This window comes from Labrus mixtus, chromosome 15, assembly GCF_963584025.1.
Source record: "Labrus mixtus chromosome 15, fLabMix1.1, whole genome shotgun sequence".
NCBI classification, from domain to species: domain Eukaryota; kingdom Metazoa; phylum Chordata; class Actinopteri; order Labriformes; family Labridae; genus Labrus; species Labrus mixtus.
This window is the reverse complement of record NC_083626.1, coordinates 5,579,004-5,603,668: the sequence shown is the minus strand read 5'-3', so window position 1 is coordinate 5,603,668 and position 24,665 is coordinate 5,579,004. Positions and strand designations below refer to the sequence as shown.

The following is a 24,665-nucleotide window of genomic DNA, read 5'->3' as shown; positions in this document are numbered from 1 at the left end:
CTAATTAAGGCAAAACTGACCCCAAAATATAATTTAAAATGTGTTTTCAATGCAAATGAATCAAAAGTCATGCTGTTTTCAAATCCACCCGACCTTCCGTCAAGCTCCACCTCTCAGGGTACACCGATTGAATCTGCTTCAAGCTTCAGATATCTTGGTATTCTAGTTGATGAATCTCTCTCTTTCAGTCCTCACACTTAGCAGCTGGTGAAAAGGTTCAAACTGAAGCTGGGTTTTTGTTTTAGAATCAAATCCTGCCTCTGTTTTAAATCTGAGAAAAGAGAGGTTGCTGCCACTTTTGTTGCCTGTGCTGGCATACGCCTCGTCTCAAAGCTTCGCTCTGTATATCATCACTAACTCTTACATCAAGCCCTCACTCTGCACTGTTTGTAGGATGCACGTACTGGATAGTCTGCTTCACTGTCATTATTAGAAGTCTCTTTGATGTCTGCTTCCTTTGAATCTTCTTACCTACATCAGCCAGATGAGTACAGTGTTTTAGAATCTTTGGTCCCAGGATCTTTTCCCTGTGACCTAAAACTTAACAAGCTGCTCCCATTGGATGATTTTAAGAGGATGTTAAATAACTTGGATGCAGACACATCTGGCTGCAGATGTTCTTCCTGATATACTTATTCTTGTGGGGGGATCTTGAAAAACATTTCCTTTTTTTTCCCATTTTTAAAATGTACAATTATGAATCTTATATTATATCTGTATGTGTGGCCGCTTGTTGTTTGTCACAAACTGTTAATTGTGCTGCTGCATGTCTTCGGTAAGATGCTCCTGATAAAGAAATGTTTTAATCCCAACAAGTATTTTTTCCTTCTAAATTAAAAAAACAACTAAAGACTACATTTTTGACATGAAACAATAAGACATACTTCAGGGATTACAAGAATACAAACTAACTAAAGGTATATAAGACAATATGAAAGAGAAGTGCTTTATTTGCCGGGTTGACATCCCTTAAATTATGATAAAAGTATAAAATGTTCATGAATAACATGTCTCACTGTACATAGAATTCTCACAGATTAAGGGAAAACTGCTTTCCTGCTGAAAAGTTGCCTCTTTATCCACTTAAGAAATGAACATTTTGACTGCTATGTTCTTTACTTTTAGAAACTGAATCAACTGAAAAGATTTGATTTATGAACAAATTGTCAACTCTCAACGACTAATCCTTCAATTTTATTCATTATTCAAAAACCTATGAAGCTAACATCCATACTACTGAAGGCCTTGTGTTTACATTCATAGCAAATTATTTCTTAACCTTCTTTATAACCTTCTTAAAATTAAAGCTTGATTACATTTGCTGAAATCATCGGGCTCAGCTGCTTACATGAGAAATTTAAAAAGCAAAAACACATGATTATTAAAACATACTAAGCACATTTCCTAAAAGTCAAGCAATGATTGAAACATATCAGCAGAACAAAAATATCTGTTAATAATCTGTTTTAGCAGGACACGTCTTCCTGTAAACTGTACAAAAATGACTCAGTGAGCTTCTTTTCATGTGTGGAAGGAGTGATGCATTCAGGGGTTAAATCCTATTTCTGCATTATTAGCAAATGTTTGGCTCATAAAAACATTAGGCATAATCACACAGTTCATCCAGACCAGTGGTTCTCAACTCGTCCAGCCTCAGATTTCTGACATTTTTCAACCAATCAGATATATTTAATGAAAAATTGTGAAGTAGATGCTTCAAATCATGTAATGAAGGCAAGAAACTGAACAAAACAAACACGTTTTAAAACGCACTTCAAAAACTTTTTTTTTCCAGGAACACACTCAGGACACACTGAAAATGTCTCCATGACCCACTTTCAGGTCCCGGCCCACCAGTTGAGAAACACTGACTTTTCTCAACATTTTGACTTTGTGTAAAATTAATTTAAAAATAAACAGAATGTGGTGATTCACAGAACATTAGAAGCCCATGTTTGATTGAAAGAAGCACAAAGACATCAATTCAATCATTGAAAGTGAAAATGTAATTGTTTTAGGAAAATTAAAAGCCCAATTGTAAATTTGATGCTGACGAAAAGTAAAAAAAAAAAAAAAAAAAAAAAAAAAAAAAAAGTTGTGTTAACCAAAGACTGGAAAACATGTGAACATCTGATGGAACAAACCAATGAAATCGCTCGAAATGTGATATCTTGTCTTTGTACTCTTTTCAATCAATAATGGGGTTGCAATGTTTTTTGCAAAGCCTCACATTCAGTTTTATTCAGACTTTACACAATGTCGCAATGTTTTAGGAAATGGGGTTGCATTTTGTCATTCATCTTGTGGGTTACAATAAGCACTGGGTTAGGGGCCGTTGACTTTGTCCAGATTGATTTTATCTTTGTAGTTTCTAACCCAGTTTTGGCTCACCCATCTTGGCCCGGCACTAGATAGTCTTCATCCCTCTTCAGCAATCCTGCACGTGCAGGTGTGGTTTGGGGGCCATCGTGGACTGCAGCTTTCGTCTGAGCGATTTTTGGGCTGTGTTCAATGTCATCGTAATTCTCCTGTGGGTCGTCCACCTCGTAGGCCACCTGATCTGTAAATGAGAAAAATAGTCGCATTTTAAAATCAGCTCATCCTGCACAGTCGTATTGTGAGAACTTTTCAAGAAGTTGGATTTCAGTGAGAAAAAGATGGGATGAATCTAGCTCAAAACTTTCCTGCTCTTCGATTCATAGTACCTTCAAAGGTCAGGTTGTCCCCTGACACAACAGCAAATGAAGCCTGAGAGGTCAAAGGTCGAGCCTCCAAAAGAGCTTCATTAACATCAACGTCATCATAAGGCAAAGAGGGAAGGCTCTGAGCATCACCCTCTGTGATGATCTCAGCCTCAGGTCTCAATCCTAAGAACAAGAAATATATTTTAAAAGTCCAACATGTAAGATATTAGAGGAGGGGGCACGGAGAGACAGTTCTCTCTAATGTTTTGAATTTGGACTGCAATACCTATTTTAAACACTAGAATTAGAGTTATAGTTTGCTCCTTAAGCCACATTAATAACAATTATTACCTCCTTATTTTAACTTTTAACATGTTTAGAAGTAAACTTTAGACTCTTTGGATATCTGAGGAGTTACAATGTTACAAACACAGACAAGCTAAGAAGTATGAAAAGGAAAAAAAAATGAAATAAAAATAAAAAAACATAAAAAGAAAACTATGTGTGAATTTATAAAATGTTTCTGCAAAATGATCCAGCATTACCTTGGTGATTATGTTCACTTAGCAAAGCAGAATAATAATGGTTACATCAAATATTTATATTGCAACACTACAATTAAAGCATAAATAATGATAATCAAAAGGAATACTATAATTAAAGGCAGGGTTGGTAATTTTTCGAAAACTAGCATGATTTTGAAAGTAGCATTCCCTCAGTGCTCCGTCTGCACCCACCCCCTCCCCTCTGCGCTCCCTCAAAAGCCACGCCCCTCACTTACATGCACAAGCGCCGTTGGTCCAGAAGCGGACCTCAGCTCATGCTTCGAGTGAGGGCTCGTGCATGCATGGGGCAGAGAACGAGCGGGGAGACAGGGAGACGTGATTGGTTCATCAGATTGGTACCTCGTGGCAGACAACTTCAACCAAAATCTTAAAAAGTGTATCTGGAGAAAATGACCAACCCTGCCTTTAAGCATTTAGCTAATATACAAATAGCATTGATGTAGTATAATTAGTAAAGTGGTATAAATGCAAAATAAATGCTACTTCTTCTATTGCTCTCATTGGGGTAACAATATTATTTATAAATAATTAAGAGTAAGGTGCAGTATTTAGTTTTGATACCCTAATCTAAAATTTGGTAGATTATTGTAATGTCCCTCTGTCAGGTTTGCCAATGAAAGGTTCTGAACATGTTCTGAGCAGAGCAGGTAAATATGACAGCATTCACCTCGGTGTTGGCCTCTCTTCATTGGCTTCCTGTCCAGGTAAGAGCAGACTTTAAGGTGATGTTGCTAACGTGGTGCATGGCTATTTACACAACGTCAAAGGTCAGAAAGAAGACAGTTGGTGAGCGGGCTCTTTCATTCCGTGCACCAACATTATCAGACAGTTTCTCTCTAGATATTAGGAGAGCATGTTCTGTTGAGGTGTTCAAAGCAAAGCTAAAGACCATAGTTTACTGCTGCCTATGAGTCGTCTGTAGGTTTCCCTGCTGTTCTGTCTTTTTTATTTTTATTTTTTGGCTTTTTGTGCCTTTATTCGAGAGATAGGACAGTGGACAGAGTTGGAAATCGGAGAGAGAGAGAGAGTGGGGAATGACATGCGGGAAAGGAGCCACAGGTCAGATTTGAACCTGGGCCGCCCGCTTGGAGGACCACAACCTCCATCCATGGGGCGTGCACCAGCGCCCCGGTGTTCTGTCTTTTGAGTCTTAGTGTACAGCACTTTGAATGGAAAGAAAAAGAAAAAGTGAATGGATGAACAAGTGACTCACGGCTTAAGTCTTCCATTTCATTCGCTTTGCTGTTTACATCCTCATAGTCTCCACTTTCAAACTCCACTTCTTCCATTTTCGACATTCTCGCTAAATCAAAAGAGTGAAGACATTTACAAGAGCAAGAAAGACAAAGGGTACACAACATAGCATTGCTGTCTGTTTGCTTGTGTTTCAATTAGCTTAGGACAGGGGGAAGGGGGACACAGGCAATAGATTGACAAAATAATTGTATAGAGCCAAAACAAGCTTCTAAACTAAATAATGCACTGAAACTGATTAACTAAATCAGCTGACTCAAGACTTAATTGTCCAGGAGACCCTGAAAACACTAAACTAAAGCAAAGGCTTCCAGGGAGGCCTTAACAGTGAACACAAAAGGCTGGGGTATAACAATAACACTACCCAGCACCCCAAGTTATTCACTCAGAGACTAGCAATGGAAAAACAAATACACAGCGAGTTCTTTGTTTGTGATTATGCACACACAGACAACGAGCGAAAACACAGAGAGAACCTGTCACTAGCTCTGGAGGTGGGATAATGAGTCAGCACAGAGCACTGGAGTCCAAGAGAATATCTCCCACACCTGGTCTTAATCAAGGCCAATCAGCCACAAACACACCTGACTCTGCTCTGAGTTGAGTCCTTCTCCAACCTCAGTGAGAAGCTAGAGCGAGTGCCCTCACATGAAACACATGGGTTTGGAGGTTTTTCCAAAGAATACAGGATGTTGAATTGTCTGAATTATAAAAGCTGACTAATACAAATTATTGCTGAAAAAAATCCCATTATGCAATGATTATATAAAACTGGGGCAGAGTTTATTCAGCATGCAGAAAGACTGGCCTCTAGTGGCAGAAAGGCTCCATTACATCTTTTGAATCCCAACAGGATGATTAGGATGGTCATTTCTGCTGTATCAATTTGAAATGGTATGATTGATTTCAACTTAAGCAGCAACAACAAGAATTAGAAAAGAAAAAAATAAATCTCACATGTGGCATTCATGGCCCTCTTGTTTTTACGAACTATGTAGATTCGTATAAATACAATAGCCACTATCACCAGAACCAGAAGAATTCCTACTCCCAGGATGATTGGCACTGTGGATCTTGTTGGTTCAGTGCGGCCAGGCTCCACATACCCTGACATCAAAAAGAGCAAAACATCTTTTCTGTGTTCATTTCTGATTCACATTGAGAACTTCCAGATAAATCTTTTAAAAACTGTTTTGATGTAAATATGTTTCGTTTTTTTTTAATACATTTTCTTTTTTTTTGAGAGACTATTTGGGGAATCAGCATTTTGAAATGGGAACCAGTTTGAGGTTGTGGTTACCTTCACAGTAGATCGTAGCTCGTTTGAGTCCTGTACAAGTCGAGTGGCGGACACAGACCTCAACGTCATTCGGAACGGTTTTGCAATTCAATGTGGTTTCCTTAAATTACATATAAACTTCTGTTTTGAGTAATTCAGCCATGCATAACATTTAAGATATGTAGTTGAAGTAGACTAAGGGGTGAATGATCAACTTCAAAACAATGAATCAGAAGAAGACACAGGACTTAAAGAGACACCTTGCTTTGGACAAACGCACATTGAATCAGAGGGATACGATGTGATGACTTACCAGTTTGTTGGCAGATGTAGGTATGGTTGCATTGTGTGTGGCACACTGCAGCCTTTCACACAGCTTCTCCTCATATTGCTTGTTTAATGGCTCCACGAGACACACATTTTCCCACTCATTGCGGTATTTGACCTGAATCTGGGCTCCACATTTTTCTGTGGTCCTGAACTCAACTTTGTCTGTAAATAAAGAAGTCAACCAAAAGAAAATAAATCAGATCTAAATGATGAAAGTATTCTGATTCAGTGGCTCAACCCTTGACTTTAAATTGTGATTTTGGAAACACGTTTGTGTTACTTCCAAATGAAAAATAAAACGCACCGAGATACGGAATAACATCTGTATGAAACTTTAACACTAGTAGTTACAGTAATGATGAGTGGAGACAGAAAAGGTTAATAACTACTACTCAATATTGTGTGTGCATACAAACTTCATGACATCCCTGACTAAGTCGGTGCCCCCGTTTAAAAGTCTCTTTACATAAGTGTGGATAAGAGACTGCATTTAAAAACCTTCTGTCACAATGTAATGAATAAGGTATAATGTTAACATGTGAGCTTCACAGGTACTGAACATGCTTTTCTTTTCTATTTTTTACTTTGGACAAGCTAGCTAGCAGTCTAACCCTGACTTATGCTAAGATAGGCTTATTGTCTTGGCTCAAAGTAAAAAAAATCTTCAATGTGACCCTTAAACAAGAGAGAGTGGTGGAAACAGTAAATAGTCAATTTTTTAAATGTAAGTGTCAATGAAATGTAAATTATGTGACTTCACTTTCACACAGTTAGCTGTGGGAGGCCGGTGGACTAGTGGTTTGTTTGCACCCTCCATGTAGAGAGGCTACCCTCTCTCTCTCCCCCCCGATTTCTGACTCTATCCACTATACTCCCATATTCTATACTCTGCTCTGTCTCTCTCATAAAGGCACAATAAGCCCCCCTCAAAAATCCTGAAAACAGAGTCATATGAGGGAATTACTTGCATGAATTATCTAAACAAACTTTTTTTTTTTATCTAACAATTGGAAATCAACAATAACCATTTATATCGTTTTGAATGGGCAATCAAGTGTCCTTTTTATTTTGTGATAAAAATCATAAATAAGAATCTCCGAGTAGGAAATGGTACAACTCAGTTACCAACTCAGCACAATTGATCACTATGTGTCACAGATTTTCTCAAAGTAATATTATTTAAATTGCATTTCTTCAAGCAGGCTGAAAAAAAGGAAAAGACAAATATTCTGTAACATCAATGGTACATAAAGCAAACAGATACTTACGAACACAGTAAACGGACACCAATCCCCCCTCACACTTTGCCTTGAATCTTCTGCACTGACCCAGTTTGGAGTGGTACTTCTCACACTTGACGTGGTGGTACTCCTCGTCTGACCGTGGAACTTTCTCGCTGAAGTGACCGACAGCTTTGACACATCCCATTTCTTGGCATACCAAGTCTGAATAATCGTCGTGCCAGTGAGTGTCGCACACATTAATGTTGTTCATCGTCACTTCACCGCCACACTTGCCTGAAAGCTTGATAACTGGCTCGTCTAGGAAGGAAAAAAACGAAATATTAATCAATTATTTCTGACCCCAAAGGCTCGATATGAGGGAACATATCAAGTACATACCAGAGGAATCATTTTTACTTACTAAAAATACACTATGAGTAACAGACTATAAACAGCTAATTGAAAGTCTCTGTCATTTGAAAGTAGTTGTTTAACTTTTTTGGAAAACCAAAAAATTAAACAACTGCCTCGCCAAGAGTCAAATGATAAGATCGAGCACACCTTTGTCAGAAGGCAAATAGGGAATTGCAACCAGAACAACGCTAGCTAAGATTAGCATGAATATGATGCAATGTTAAAAAATGCAGCCAATGTGGAAGTGCAAAAATTGCATTTCCTTAAGTGTCCCTGTGAGACTGGCTGCAAAAGCACAAGGAGTGTAATAAATACCAATATTCAAATATATATATTTTTGTTTTTTGTGTGCAGAAATTACATGTGTACATTCTGATTCATAAAATGTATTTGTTATCAATAGCTAATTTCTTTATTGGTTCACACTGTACTCAGCTTTCCGTGTAAAAAGGCGAAGAGTTATGGGTACATATGCATAATTAGGGGTGTGGCTGATTTGACTGGTGGGTCAAAGCATTGTAGCTATTTTCCAGGAGGCTAAAGGCCCACCTCAACTCAAATAATTAAATTGTTTTAATTGAAATTTGGTTGAGATAGCATTTCCAATATGGCAACTGCCATAATTGGGCATCCAAACTCTGCTTCAGAAAACAAACTGGTACATCATTGGGACTACGTCCATGTTTCATACGGTCTATGATCCTGTCCTGGGAGTTACCCATTAGTAACCTAGTTTTCCATTTCTCATTGTTTTTGTGAGTTGTTAACATATTTTCAAAATATAAATGACACATTGTGCTATTTGGAAATAAAATTCTTGACATGGCTCATGGCCTTTTAATCATCTACATGCTGCCAGGAAATACGTTTCTCAGGTCCCGATAATAGTGTTATCGTATTATGCATATTGCTTACAACCATACAGTGCTGCCACTTAAAGCTTTTTAAGTTTTAGTAATGTTACACAATATTTGCTAATTCGTACACTTAGAATTTACAATCTGTAGCTGTACAGTTGATCAGTTCTCTTCTTGTCTTTATAAATGGCTCAAGTTATGGTAGAGATAATGCCCTGTGTAACACAAGACTCCTTTTAAATTACTGTTTTTAATTTGGCATTGCAGTACAAAGTTCTATGATTTGTGAACTTGCAATAATTTATTAAAACATATTTTTACAAACATTTATATAAGGTTTTATGAAGACTTATAATTCCTGCACTTACTGTCTTTTTTACATGCTAATAATGCATAACAGACATGACCTCAATAAGAAAGTGTTAATAAAAGATTCACCTACCAGCACTGAAAAGTTGTACATATTCTTGAGGGCTATGTGCTGGAATATTTTCTAGCTAATTTAATTGATTAACAGGATGAGACTGTGGACAAGAATCTCAACTCCTAATTAAACCAAAAGTGTTATTTACACATGTTGGTTTGTTGATTGATCAATTTTATTTATTTTTTTACTTTGGATTGAGTCAGGCTAGATGTTTCACTCTGCCTCCTCTACTGTGTGTCTAAGCTAGACTAACTGTCTCACAACATGAAAGTGCTATCAATCCACTCAACAAATTCTTGGCGAAGAATTTTAAAGTTTGCAGGTGAAAATTATGTCGTGGAAGATTTTACCTTGACATTCGATATAGAGCTGATTCTTCTGCGAGGGTGCAGTTTTGTTTTCACATGCCCAGATGTTTCCTGGGTTGTTTTCCCGCGCACAACTGAAGCTTGTGTTCCAGAAAGACTCCGTCATAGCTTTGAATGGCTTTTTGTTGCTGAAATTGCCACATTTCAGATCTTGGCAAAGCCTGTTCATCTCAGTTTCTGACAAGCTATCCACAGAGACAGCACTTCTATCTTTTCCCGAGTAAACCATTACAGCTCCTTTGCAGGCCTTGCCTTTAATGCAGTCCTCGTCTGTTTTCAGCTCCATCTTCCTGCAGCCTACAATACGCAGTGACAGGGGAAATACAGCTCAGCAGATACAAAACTCAAACACTTCATGAAATGAACAGCAAAGATGCAGGTAAGATGAGTCTTGGACATGTTTGCCATTCGAATTAATATAAGAACCCTGCTCATAGTTAGATAAGAGGGTTGACACCATTTTCCCATCTTCATGTTAGAGTTACAGCCAGGTTAGGAACTTCATAATAAACATGAAAAAAATTAAAAACGAGGCCAATGCCTCCTAGAACAAAAGCTTTAGCAAAAAATTGCCTGTCTACAATTTTGAGCCCCACATGCTAACTTTTCCAACATGCTAATTCGTGGTCAAACTGCAGCTTGTGTCATGACATTTTTTTTATCCTGTAAATATTTTTAAAGAAAACATAATTTACAAGTTGAAAACAATATCCTGAGACATTTTGAAATCAAACTTACGTGAGCACTGGAGACCAGCATGACTGCAGGGGGTCACGTCAGAAGAGATGGTACAATCTTTTAATGACTTCACACCACTATTACACTTTATGAGTGAAATACTGGGTGACCTAGGTTTAGGTCCAAAGAAGTCATTCATTTCGACAGCTTGACCGCAATTCTGCTCCCCACAGATGATGTTCTGTGTTTCTTTATCTTTGAGAGCGTCCTTGCACACTGGGAGCCGTTGACCCTCAAAGAAAACTTCCACATTCCCACAACATTTGTCTCTGTTGGCTTTTATTCTGGCATCAACACTTCCTGTAAGAAACCAATGAAAGAACACCGACAGAATTCCATTTAAATGATCCTGCTTGTTATTGTTTTGTAAAGCAGATAATAAAAAAAGAAGGACGTGGTTAAAGTTACACAAAGATATCAACTATGTGTGCAGATAAAATAAAAACCTGAAAGACAAGGTCCAAGATGAGTGATACTCAGTTAATATTCATCACGATGAAGAAAAATAACCACAACACTTCATAAAGCATCACAATTGCTATATTGTTAAGTATAATACTTAATTTGCGGACCCTTTTAAGGGATTTTATTATACCACTAATATTGAATATTTTAACTATTTGACTACACAATATAATAAATGCCCTGATGTTTAATTGTGGTCACTGGGTCTTCTATATGAATTTAATTTCTGGGGGGGGGGGCTTTATTTTCTAACCCTAACCCTAACCCTAACCCCATCAAGGTAGGACAGTGGATAGAGTATTGGAGGAGAATGTGACGAATGACATACGGGCGAGGAGCCACAGGTCGGACTTGAACCCGCTCTTGGAGGACTGTAGTCTCCGTACATGGGGCGCAACCTAACATCTAGGCCAGGCCTATTCAACTTGCGGCCCAGGGGCCAACTCCAGCCCGCTGATGACATCAAGACTGGCTCGCAGATAAGCTCTATTTACAATTACAAAATACATTTATAAACAGGGGGGGGGGGGGGGGGGAACTTGTGAATGACTGTCACTGTTGGCACAGTAAAGTGTTAAAAATAGCAGAGCGCTCCCGTTTAATAGAATATCTTTGGTTCCGTTTGGTCCCTCGCTGCATATAACAATTATAAAAAAAAAAAAAAAGGGAATTCGCGCACTGTACTGCTTTGGTGGGCTTGCTTGTCTGGCCCTCGGGTCCTTAGCTTCCTGAAAATTTCGCCCCTAAAACAATATAGTTGAATAGCCCTGTGCTACGGCATCATTTTTTTTTTAATTTTTTTTTTTACAATTTTTGATTAATATAACGGCAAAAATGTGATCAAACATTTTGAATTTCTTTAAGGCAAACTACAACAACTTTTAATGACATGGATAGGGTTGAACTGGAGACCAAAAGAACCCTTAAATCCAGAATAAAAACTGCACCTGTTTACAAGATGCAGTCGCTTTGTGGGGTCTCTCAGAGAGAAAAAAGGATTAAGCTGTTTTCCGGTGTGATGAGTTGCGCTCAGCAAGTCTACAACGAGCAATTTCGGTGCAGTCAACATTAGATGGAAAAATATCTAACATCCTACACACTAGATTGTATGGTAATGTGATTTTTTAAAAACTTACAAGACATTAAAATTTTACTTATAATTTATATATATATTTTATATATTTAACTCTTTTTTTTTATTTAACTTTTTTATTTGTGAAATGACCATGTACAATATTAAACATAAATGTTGCCATTTGATGCATTTGACCAGAGTTAGCTTGGACCTAGTTTTCATCTGCAGTCCCTCGGCAGGTCAAAATTAGGGTTGGTTAAAAAAAAAAACGATTCATCAACGCATTGCAATTATTATTTTCCCAATTCAATATCGATCCAGGGAAATCCTGAGATCGATTGTATTCGTTGTAATGACACCCCTGTCCACTGGGGGCGCTGTGGGTGCTCTGAATTCAAGTCAGGCACATTTGTGCACTTTAAAGAATAATGCAACGATAAAATACATTATTGAGTCATTTTGTTCTAAACCTATACTAACACTGCATACATAATTATCTAATAAATATCAGAAGGTACTGTGATGAGTTATCTGGGTATTCCTGTCAACTGAATGTATTATTAAATCGATATCGAAGTATATTAATTAATATTGAATCGAATTGATATCGAATCAAATCGTGACCCAAATAACTGAAATCAAATTGAATTGTGAGGTTGTGGACAACACCCAGCTCTAGTCACAATGTGTTATGATTTCTGTTATAAAGCATTCACAAAATGCAGAGTGCTTATAACAATAACTTTATCCAACTCAGAAGACAGAAATGCCCTGTGGTGTATTCATAATGCATTATAGACGTATGTATAAACACTACGTTACCTGAGCAAACAACGAAAGCTGCCTTTTCTCTGGAGACATTGTCGTTATTTTTGATGAAGTTGCACTGGCTGATGTCTGAGGTCTGCTTCGTGGCGTGCACGCTTTTGAAGGAGACTTTGCCGTCTGGAAGAGGGTTTTTGGCTTTCAGGATCGCATTCCCACACTTCAGATTTTCACACAGCATTTGAGACTTCTTTTCAGTCCAGGTGTCGCTAAACACACCGCCACACTCTCCTCCCACACAAATGTTGACATTTCCCCAACACTCCTTTGTCAGGTTCACTTTCTTGTTTCCTGTTGTTGAAATCAACAAGAAGAAATAAGGGAGTTATATACAGACTTGCATCGCCAGATTATTTCATAACTAAAAACATTTAAAGTACAAATATTTGTCCGGTTTCAGGAAACTCCACCAATGCTGCATTCCCCCCAAACTTTTGAATCTTAACTCAATGGACAGCATGAAGTAAGGCAACCTTTTAGATCATACTTCTAATGTTTCAACATTTCCTCACATTACCTTTGCATGTCACAGTGGCAATATCTGTGTGAGTCAATGGAGGTGCCGTTTTTTGACATTCAAACAAAGATGTAGAGTTGGACGAACAGCTGTAAGTTTCATTCCAAAACTCTTTCTTCTCATCAGCGTTCGATGTGGAGTTAAAGTTCAACGCCTCACCGCAGTGCATCTGCCGACACACTGTGTCTGCCACTTCTGGGGTCCATGTCTCGTTAGACCCTGAGAGCCAGAACGTTTTGGTGCCCTGCTCTATTCCAACCATGCCAGAGCAGGAATTTTTTCCATCCAGAAATACCACGCTGTGCTCTGCCACGGACAGAAGAAAGAAATAGAGACAAAAGGTGAGATTAGGAATGTGATAAACTGGCGTAGCCCAAAATCTGAAATCCAAAGAACTCAATTTCTGAGTCATTAGAATGATTAGTTACAGAGGAAATGTTCTCTGTTCACTGATATTCAGTGCTTGATTGACTCAAATTGTTCAATCAGAAATGATTTCAGTGCAATTTTCTTGTAGCCAACTGAGTTATTTTAATTGAGCTAATTCACCTTTCTTTTCTAATTAATATTTGCAATCGACGCATGCACTGCTGTCTTCACAATGCATCCAAGGATCTATTCAAGCGTCACATAAACTTAAAACAGGGCGGTCAAGCATACAATGTGCAGTGTACAGTGCTTAGATATAACACCTCATCTTAGGCTAAAAAAATAACTCTTGTAGGTATGTTTTTATGACTACAGGTATTCTTTCTTTAATGCACACAGTAAAGCATTCATAGCCTAATCTCATTTGCAATGCCCCGTCCCGAGATGGGCCTTTAAAATATGCCTACATAAAACTCAACAACAGATACACAAAAAAAACAGAACCAAACAACCCCAACAATAAAAGACAGTATAAAACAGGATACATGAAAAATAGCAAACACAATTTGCCTGACCCCATCATGTGGACCTAAAGTAAGGTGCTTTACCTATGATCATATACCCTTGGGTTGAAATGACCAATGGATGTAAAGTTAGTCTGGCTGGAAGGATGGAAGAGCTTTGGAAAGGAGCGGCCCACATTGGACACTCGGGGGCGCTGCAGCACAGATTTGTACATTTTTCACTCTCTTCAAAAAGCTGCATGTTTACATCACTTTACATCAGGGTCATCAGCTGAATGAGCTGCACCTGGACCCGATGCACTCTGCCTTTAAAGATCTCCTCGTTTCCCCTCATTCACTCTCCGACTCTCTGCTTCTGGTACTGAAATTGCATTGTCAACAGGCCTGACTGGTTTGTCCTCTTCTCCGTGTTTGGACACAGCCTTTGAGTCGGGCTGTGACGTTAAATAATAACTACCATAAAAAATATTTCTCCGGATATACAGTATGGTGGCCTTTGTAACCTCTCTACTCAAACCTCAAGGATCAATGTCAAGGACAGATTCAAGTTCCCAGAATTAAAATGGAGAATGACATGAAGACAGACAAAGAGAAGGTCAAAAGGCATAACAGACAAACTGAAATAACACTTACTTTCACAGGTTATCCTGACTGCTTTCTTCTGCCCGACAGGGTCGTCCTCATTGGTGATGCACTCAGATATCCGTAAGGCATTTTGAGTACATTTTACAGTCACGGAATCACCTGAACCCTGGCTGTATTGGTCCTCAGGATAAATGCCGGTACGTCGTTTATTTCCACACTGCAGATGATTGCAGAAGAGGTCTGAGTTGGTGTCCTGCCATGATTTTTGATTGACCCTTTGCCATTTGCCTTTATGTTGAATCTCCAATCTCCCTGCACATCTTCCAGGACTGTCAGCCAGTCTCACGTCCATGCTACCTGTAGCATGACAGGAAGAGAAGCAACTGAGTTACAAAACATGAGAACCAAAAAAATAACTCTCTGCACACATTTGGACATAAATAAATCAACTGTACATATTCTTTGTAAGTTGACATTATGCTGCTGTCACAAACATGAGAAAATAATAATAATAATAATAATAATAATACATTTTATTTTTCAGAAAAACTCAAAGATACTGTACATTTGTTAAAAAGAGACAGACAGCTGCCATATCTCACCTGAACAAACTACGTAGGCTTTGTTAATACATCTGAAAGGTTTATTTTTATGGGAGCCCAAACAGTGCCACAGTGAGGACTCACTGCCGAAGCATTTCACATTGTCCATAATCACCTCTCCAACTCCTCTCTTGCTTTCATGACTCAAAACCTGGAAAAGAGAAGTTCTGATCATCTGCATATAGAAGGGATGTATCAGAGTCATTGTTCTGTCTGGCCACGCACCCCCCTCATTTGGATTTGGAGTGCGGTAAAATATTCTTCATCAACTTGTCTACTTTTAGTAAAGGTACCAACAAAAATGGTGACAACTTGTTTCTCCAAATTTCAGATATCAATTTGCATCTTTTTATTTTAGCTTTCTGTAGTCTGTAAAAAGATCCCTCTGTGTTTTATCGAATCTGTTTGCACAATCAATCGCACCACAGAGGGGTGCAGTTCAAGCGAGTTCAAAGTGCACAGACTTTGAGTAAAAAACTGGCTAAATTTTACAATCTGATAAACTGTCGTTGCTTCCACTTTATTTCCAATGTGACAACTACACACAGGAGCTGTTATTTGGTCGGATTGATTATTTCATGAAAAATACAAGGAATTAACTTGAATATTTTGACAAATAAAAGTCAAGTTACTTGATTGATTTTGTTTTGATCTGTTACTTATCTCTTCCCAGTTTAACGGTAGCAAACACCATGAAAATATTTCTGTGTTGCTGCCATCTTTGAGTCAGTTTACTGACTTTTTCCGCACACCTTTGATTTAATACATTTGAGCATTAAGCACCATTCATCGTTTAGTTGTCACTTGTGGTCGGGTTGAGTACAAGTTTTAGAAGATAGAAGATAGAATCTTTATTATCATTGTATACAAGGACACAACGAAACTTTGTTAGCAGCAATCTTCAACAGCAGCGTTTACAAAAACAACAAAAATATATTTGTGGTGATATGAGAGAGAAGTATGCAAAAAGTGGCCAGAGCAATTGCTGTTCAGTGAATGAATGATAATAATAATAAATAAATAGACAGTTGTGGTTACATGCTTACATGTAACACAGAAATGTTTTAATTGTTTTTTTACTGAAACAGGACACTCAAAAACTCACACTCCCACAGTTTTTCTCCCTGCAAACCACTTGAGCTTCTTTTCTGGTCCAGGTGGAGGCGCACACAGGATATCTCCTATTGTTGACTTCAACATGAACTGTGCCGTAGCACTTTCCCTCTCTTTTGTTGTCGTCCAGCAGAACGACTGATACATTGTCTGTGGGTTGTTAAAAAAAAGATTACGGTCGGGATTTAGTTTTTCAAATGGATCCTAATGTATGGCATTAGTTGAAGAACTAGAGTACAAAAAAGAGCAAGGCAACGATGAAAAACTTCACAGAAAAATCACAGAACAATCAACCATATTGACACAGCCGCCATTTTCCTCTGACATCTTGGGAGCGCAATGTCATCATACAGTTTCATTGTTGTACTCCAAGTTCCAAATTGCATCACAATAATTAATTAGACTGAGAAGACAGGTTGAAATGGTAACAATACGGATGGACATCTGGCATTATTCAAGCTGAAACAACATATTTTATGAATTATAGTTAGCAATAGATGTAAATAATGAATTGAAGACATTTCCAGCTATAAGTACCTTTTAATTGTGTAACTGCTAAATGTTAGCTAGTAAATGGCTGAATGTGTTGTCTAGGGACACCAATGAGCGATCAAATATACTGATTTCACTTGAAATATGGCCTGATGTCCCTTCAGATTTGTATCATCGTCCTCCATTATCTTTTTATCTGCTACTCATTGCAACTCCAAAAAGTAGTGACTTCATGATATGTTTGTGATATCACTATGCTCTTAGATTTTCCTGAAACCGGGGAGAGAGAGTGGGGAATGACATGTGGGAAAGGAGCTTGCAGGTCAGACTTGGCGATGGGCCAGCCGCTTCGAGGACTTTAGCCCCTGTACAAGGCAACCGCTAGGCCATCTGCATCCTTAAATGTGGGTTTAAGCGGAAGCGGCCTCACATTAATACCCCGGCTCTTCCAGCTGATCCTTAATGTGCAGCTTCCAATTTCACAATTTGCCAGCACGGATCATGGTTAAGTTTTTTGCTTCATTTTTGTCCAACAGGAGAAGGCAGAGGCTTGTCGTCCATTTGTATATACAGTTGTGCTTCAAACCAACACAAGAATCTGTTGTGCTGTGGTCTGTACTGACCTGAGGGATCCTTGCCATTTTACAGATAAGTAAAATGTGTGTGTGTTTTTATTCAACAGCCGATAGAGCTGGAAACTGTTGAAGTAATTCAATAAGTGTATTAAATAAATGTCTGGAAGACAGCAGTACAACAGTATAACAGTATTTGAGCTTTACAACCTGAGCTCGACGTCAGAGGAAAATGGCGAGCGAGCTTTCTTTGTGAGAAGATGTGGTTAAATATTGATCAGTGAAATTACCTGAGCATTTCACATTTACTTCATTGTTACTGTATTTTATGATACCAGATGTCCCACAGTGCATCTGCTGGCAAACATCAGAACTGGTGTTGTTTTCTTTAACAGGAGTCCACTTGTCATTTTCCTCTTTTTCCAGCCGCCCGGAGCACACATTCGATCCACTTCCTTTGAGTTGAACTCTCACATAATCTGTTTATCAACCATTGTATGAAATCAGTGATATGTTGCAGTAAAATGCTTAAGTAAACTCAGTGAAATGATGTACTTACCTGTACATATAACAGAAGCAGGGTTTTGGCAGGAACGTGTTTCCCGGTCTGCACACTGCCACAGATTAGTTAAACTTTCCGTGTCGTAACACTTGATTCTCATCTTCTTCGAGCTTTCGAATTCTTCCCCGCCAAACCACCCAGGTTTGGGGATCTCTTTGGATTCTCCGCAGCCAAGACTTCTACACAAAAGGTTGGCTTCTGCTGGATCTTTATGTTAGAAAAACACATCACTATCATTAACATATCAATAACCATTAAATAATGCTACTTGTAGTTCTTTGAGGGATGAAAGGAGTGATTTAAGAAATAGAAACGAGTTGACAAAGTCTGGTTTATGGGGTTTTTATCTGCTCTATTAAGTAGATAAACTAATAAACTACTTCCACATCAAACACTAAAACTGCTTTTACGTTGATGTATCACTGTTGAAAAAATAAAAGTTAAAGATACAATATGTAGATTCTGCCGCTAGTCCCTCCTTCCCTAATGTAAGCACTCAATAAAATATATTTAACATGGGTTTAGTAAATTTTTTATTAATTTACATAAACATTGTCATAAAATTCTACATATTGTACGTTTAAAGCCCCTGTGTGAGTTTTTAATTGGTTGTGAAACAGTCTGAAATTAATAGTGATGCCTCTTTCGGAGCAACAGAAGCAAACAAGACGGACAAGGGGATTAAAAGTCCCCTGAAGTGACAACCTTCTTATTTACATTTTACACAACACATTTCTTTAAGTGACACATTTCACTTGATAAAGAAAGATGGCTGACATTTTTTTGTACAAAACAAACAAATGAAAAGGAGCTTTAAAGCAACAATATGTAAATTTTTTTACCTTAAAAAAAGTAGTTTTAAGCCGATCTATTAGCACAATAGCTTCCAATAGGATGAATAGCACCTAACACATTTCCACAGAGCACCCCAGTCACATGCTTTAAGCAATATAACTTTTGCAGCAGGCTGTGGTTCACTTAAAGGGGACATTTTGTACAGTGTTTTTGAACATATATTTGGGTAACCTGAGTGTCTACAGACCCACAAAATGTGAAATAAACCCATCCAGTCCTTTGTTTTAATCTGCATACGTCTTACAACGCAGGGAAAAATGCTCTGTTTCAAATTTACTCAACTTGTGATGTCACAGTGGGATTCTGGTAAAAAAAAAAAAGTACCCTCCCTTCCCCTGATATCTCCACCCATGGACTCCACCCCCAGACTAGAACAAACTTTTTGTGCAGGTCCGCCATTTTTATTCTTGCTACAGAGGAGTGATGTCTACGGGGAAAACTCAGGGGGGGCTCATTGCATTTAAAGAGACACACACACCAAAACGGAGCGTTCTGAGAGAGCTGGTTTATACAGGGTCACAAACCACCTCTGGTGCTTGATTCATGTTATATTTTGACCAAAGCACAGCACAGATGTTTCATTTAGACTGTTTGAAAAGGTATAAAAGGGGTACAATATGTCCTCTTTCAACGAAATGGGTACAGCTTTACAGCACTAGATCACACACCAGCCCTCAGCTAAAAAGAATCCATGTTAGCTAACAAGAGAAATGGAAAGAGTGATCAAGGAAGAAGTGGAAATAGAGTAAATATTTGACAAGCTACAAAATGTTGGTGAGAGCTTTGCGATACAGTAGGCTGCAAGTCTGACACTGAGTGGGTTGTGTCAGTACTCAGGGATGCCAGTGGCAAAAGTTCACCAAACCAAACGCCTCCGTAATGTTGCTTTAATTCAGTAACATTGTCTTGATAATGTATATGTAAGCGGATAGTAATCTTAAATGAGGTAGAACCTTGAAAACTGGACTTTCCCTTGTAATGGATTTTTTTTTTATCTGTTGTGCGTCATCCACCACTGAGTTATTGTTTTTATTAAAGCTCCTAGTCTGCACTTTCATTATGATGCTTTCACTATGCATGAAGAAAATATCTATATTTATCCTTTATAAACCCCCACACTGCAACAACGTATAAAGACATGATCCTGGTAAAGTGTCCCATATGAATGATTCTGATTCTTACGAAAGTTGTCAGCACAGATGTAACCTGGAGCAGTTCCCTGCCCTGTGGAGTACCTCACAGCTCCTGCACACTTATACCCCTCCAGGCTTATTTTGATTTCATCTAAAAAAGCAAACACAGGTAAAAGTCAGGAACAGATACAATCAACAGCGGAAGAAATCTGAAGGCGTAGTTTTAATTTAAGCATACCATCTCAAAATGTACAAAGGAAAAGATGGGTCTTACTTGAGCATTTGATGGTTCTTATACAGTCGTCTCTGAAATTGTTGAGGTCCAAGCCAGGATATTTACAACTCAACAGGTCATTCTCTTTTCCATTGCATTGCACCTCATCTAGCCACACTTTGCTGTCCATGGGCCGAAGCTCCATGTGTGAGGAACCTATCACGGGAACCCCACAGTGGGTGCTCCTGCACACCACCGCCTCAGTGGACTCGTTCCAGTTTGTGTGTCCGACGTAACCCCATTGTTCATTGTGGTAGATTTTAACGTGGCCTGCACACGCCTCATTTCCCCTCTTCAGAATCACCTTTTGTGCAATAACTACATGAAAGGAGGGTAATTAAAGTATGACAACAGTTTCATGGTTTTGTAATTTGTATCAAAATAACCCTTTAAAAAAAATTACGATTGAAAACTTTCTTTTCTAAATTAATTAAATGTTTTTATTAATTTAAAAAAGGAGGCTTGATTTGTTTCTACGAAGTAATTAAAGATGAAACCAATCAAAACTTGTGAACACATTTTATGATCATGAAATAAATTCTAACATAAGCTGTTTTCACATAGACAGCAGGGGGGGGGTCTGCTGATGTAAGACTACACATAAAAAAAAGATGCCGAAGTAGCGGACGGATCAATGCACTGACTCAAGTCACAGTATATAAACGTCACTCCACCCTCCTATTGGCTAAGGCTGAATTCTCCTTCTGCGCTCTTATATCAGCTCACTCGCACACTTGCTGCAGATACAATACTAGGGCGCATGAGAAACTCCGGATTAAGTCAGAGCGATACATTTAGCTGCTCCATTATCAGAAGTTTTTCAATAGTTTTCTGCAAGTGTGAAAGCCCTAATAGATGAAAAAATACTCTTTTTAGAAATAAATATATAATATCAAAAGTTTCTTGTGTCAAGTGTCATTTTTCATAAAAGAACAATATGAATATGGATTGCAATAATTTACTTACATTTAAAATTTGCCTTTACTAGTTAAGTCTTAACATTCTCAAATTATCATATAAATATACAATGTAAATTAGAATATCATAAAGGTCACCTGGAAATTTCAAATAATTAAATTAAATTTTTTCTCCTTTGATTTAATAAATTCTTTCACCTATAGAGGTCACTACAGCAGAGAGCTATTCTAAAGCTGGTTTCTACTAAATACACAGGTTCTGATTGGAGGTTTAACATCAGCCACTGCAGTGCACATTAGCAATTCATCCCATACACTGCCCCCCACTGACCAGCTGTAGTAAGAGGAGCAAGTATTTCTTCAAATTCAAGATGGCCGACAGTAGGTTGGAAATGCCATCACGCTCTGGGACATCTTGCAAACATTTTTATCTAGAAGACCTTTGCAGGTAATGACATTTTTAACATCAATTCAAACACCAAGGAGGGATATTTTTATTAATATTCCTAAAAATTGATTTTAGGTCACGTGTCCACTGAACAGGACGTCATGCATTGCTGGCTTTTTTTCAGAGAGTCGGAAATCAGGGAGAGAGAGTGGGGAACGACATGCGGGAAAGAAGCCACAGGTGGGATGCGAACCCGGGCTGCCCGTCTGAGGCTACAGCCTCCATACACTGCGCCACCAGCGCCCCTTGCTGGCTTTTTTTAAAGGTCACATATTATCCTACCTTTTCACCAGTGTAAATAAGTCTCAAACTTCCCAAAAATATGTGAAGTTTATTGGTATAAATACACACAGATTTTGTATTTGATCATGCCTATAAACCCCTCTATTTCAGCCCTGCTCAGAACAGGTTGTTTCTGTGTCTGTACCTTTAAATATGTAAATGAGCTGTGTCTGACCACGCCCCTCTCTGGAAGGGCTTGGGTCGCTTGGGCTTTCTTGCACCAAGCTCTATTGTTTAAGGGTTAGAGAAGAGAGAAGAGAGAAGGCAGACTCAGAGTTCAGAACAAACACCTAACTATGGGAGTGGAGGGGTCCTTTGTGATGTCATGAAGGGAAAATCTCCAAATGGCCTGTTTGAGCACACATTTTCTGAAAAGTGGAGCAGGCTAAAAGACGGAAAGATGGACTTTTCTCTTTTTTTTTTATCAGTGGGGGTTTGTAGACCAACTTGAGACACATGGTAAAGTGTGTAATATGTGACCTTTAAATTACAATTAGCAATCATATGGAGGCTTTTTGTTCCTGAAAAGATTTGTTGTGGAGTACATTTTCTCTGTAGATCAATTGATTTCTATTATCAAACTCTAATGACCAGGATTGTTTCTGTTAAGAAACAATGCTCAGCGCAAGTTATTGGGTCAGGTCCCTCAGAGTGTGTCTTTGGGTAGAGCTAAAGTCAGAATTCAAATACAAGCTCTCCCGTTAAATGTCTGCTGTTGGGCTGCTCCGTCATTCTTCAGGCGAAAAACTGCGGCGGTATGAAGTAAGCCCATCAGTTTTATCTGTACAAGACAGAAATATTTCAACCCTCAAATTCAAGAACTCGGAAGGATTCTCATCACAGAGGTGGACATGTGACAAACACTTAAAAAAAAGTGTTTAGAAATAACATTTTGCATTAAAGAGTTGCATGACGTCTGCTTCAGTGGACACTTCTGTAACCTTTTCAAAATTATAAATATATCACAAAAATTATGATAAGGTCACTTTACATGTCCCAAGAAGTAAAACATTGCATTTAAAAAAAATCTTGCCCTGTTGTTAATAATTATTATAACAATTAATGCATGAAGGGGCAATTAAAAAACGAATCTCAGAACCATTACAGAGACCTGGTAGTAAATTATCTTGACAATTTTCCTGTAAGTGACTCATGATTATTCGAAGTTATCTGTACCATGAGCGCACTAGCTTTAAAACCTATGCTTTAGAGGTTTATGAATAATCTCTTCATGCAACCCGGTGTCAAACATTTAATCTTTTAAATTATGAAGAAATAGAGCAAATTCATATATCCAATTTTACCCAGATTACTTTAAACACTGATATTAGAGCATCAAGAGTTAGTTTGAAAAATAATGAAAGATTTTTGTTTCTATACCATGACAATGCAAAAAGCTTCCACAGCACACTGTCGCGTTTTGTGCCGACATGTTTATTGAACCACGAAATACCTTCATCAAGTATGATGGCGGCATCAAATCCTTTCCATGTCTTATCTATCTATCTATCTATATATATAGATAGATAGATATACAACCAATGAGACTGCCTCAAGTTACAATCACCCAATCAGAGAACCACTGAAACTGATGCTTAGAGCATCATCAGCCAGAAAAAAAATCAAAAAAGTCACATTAAATTACAATAAATGTTCAATATTCCTTTAACAGTTTGCAGGAGCTGTTCTCATTGTCTTTAAGTTTCACCCTCCTCCAACACACCTGTCAAACATTGAGGTGTGCCGAGCTTTTTGTCCGACTTTTTTAACGCGTTTCTATTCTATGAAAGCTTTAGAGAAACAACAAACTTGTAGAGATTGTAACAGGAAATGTTTTAAACCATGCAAAGTAGTCCTTAATCAAAATGTATCTTTCCATGTGAGCCTTTCAAAGAATTTTACAAAGAACATTTTTATATTCACAAACAAACTTACTGCAGCTCCTGCGTGTGCATTCAAAAACAACTTCCCTTAAACTCAATAATAGTTGATAAAATGCCTTCATCTCCTTTTTATCAGACTTAAACTTCTGTAAACCAATGTGAACTGTTTAAAAAGACACAAACATCAACAGTTACGTTTCAAGAGAAAAGCTGTAAATTACCTTTCAGCGGCTCAATGTGAGCGTTGAAGAGGACGAGGAGGAGGAGGAACCACATCGTGACAACAGCTCATGACTAGAAAGGGGGCAACTGAAAGATGAGCTCAGCTTTATACTGCAGAGGATGTGCCCTGAACGTCTAGTTAGGCCCCAAAAAGGCTCTCACAATTCACAGAAGAGCGGCCGGACTGAAGGACAACATTTTTATATGAAGGATCTGGGATGGAAAACAAATAAGCACAACATTTGGATGATTTTTTTTTTGTCTTTGTAATTTCCCTGAATCACATTTTATATGATCAAAATAAAAAAAATAGCTCTGATTTATAATTCTTCTCTATATATTTGTATGAAGTATATTTGAGAACACTGATATTTAATGTGATGAGATTTGATTGGCAGATCGTCAATTTTAATGTAAGATGCATGGCTAAGGTTACACTGAAAGACTAAATGTATCTTTGTCATTTGTGAATTTTTTTTCGCCTTGGAGACGTTTGAGAATTAAATATTATAATTTGTGAAAATCTGGACTGTGTCTACTTTCCTGCATGTCATTCTCTAATTATCTCTCCCCAATTTGGGACTCTATCTACATGTACTGTCCTAGCTCTTAAAAGAAAGGCATAAAAAGCCACAAAAATCAACCTTAATATAAAAAACATACATATCAATTATTTCATTCATATTCCTCTCAGAAGCGTCTCCCCTCCCAGAAAACGACGTGTTTACCCCGGAGAATGATGTCTTAAATATTTTATTTTATATTTTAATGTTGCAGCCATGTAAAATATCTGTTTCCAAAAAGACACAA

At 38.0% G+C, this 24,665-nt stretch overlaps 1 protein-coding gene across 1 annotated transcript; it reads right to left on the bottom strand.

Annotated features, from left to right (window-relative positions):
- Window positions 1-932: 932 nt before the first annotated feature.
- On the bottom strand, window positions 933-23,984 carry LOC132989364 (scavenger receptor cysteine-rich type 1 protein M160). Its single transcript, XM_061056953.1, has 19 exons — window positions 23,855-23,984; window positions 20,104-20,421; window positions 19,879-19,980; window positions 17,839-18,048; window positions 17,570-17,758; window positions 16,208-16,365; window positions 15,103-15,253; window positions 14,549-14,857; window positions 13,023-13,328; window positions 12,503-12,796; window positions 10,141-10,440; window positions 9,385-9,699; window positions 7,382-7,654; window positions 6,097-6,275; window positions 5,805-5,904; window positions 5,462-5,611; window positions 4,464-4,553; window positions 2,706-2,867; window positions 933-2,560 (listed from the first exon to the last, which is right to left on the bottom strand). The coding sequence occupies exons 1-19, from the start codon at window positions 23,907-23,909 to the stop codon at window positions 2,388-2,390; spliced, it is 3,834 nt and encodes a 1,277-aa protein (XP_060912936.1). The 5' UTR covers window positions 23,910-23,984; the 3' UTR covers window positions 933-2,387.
- Between the last annotated feature and the right edge of the window lie 681 nt (window positions 23,985-24,665).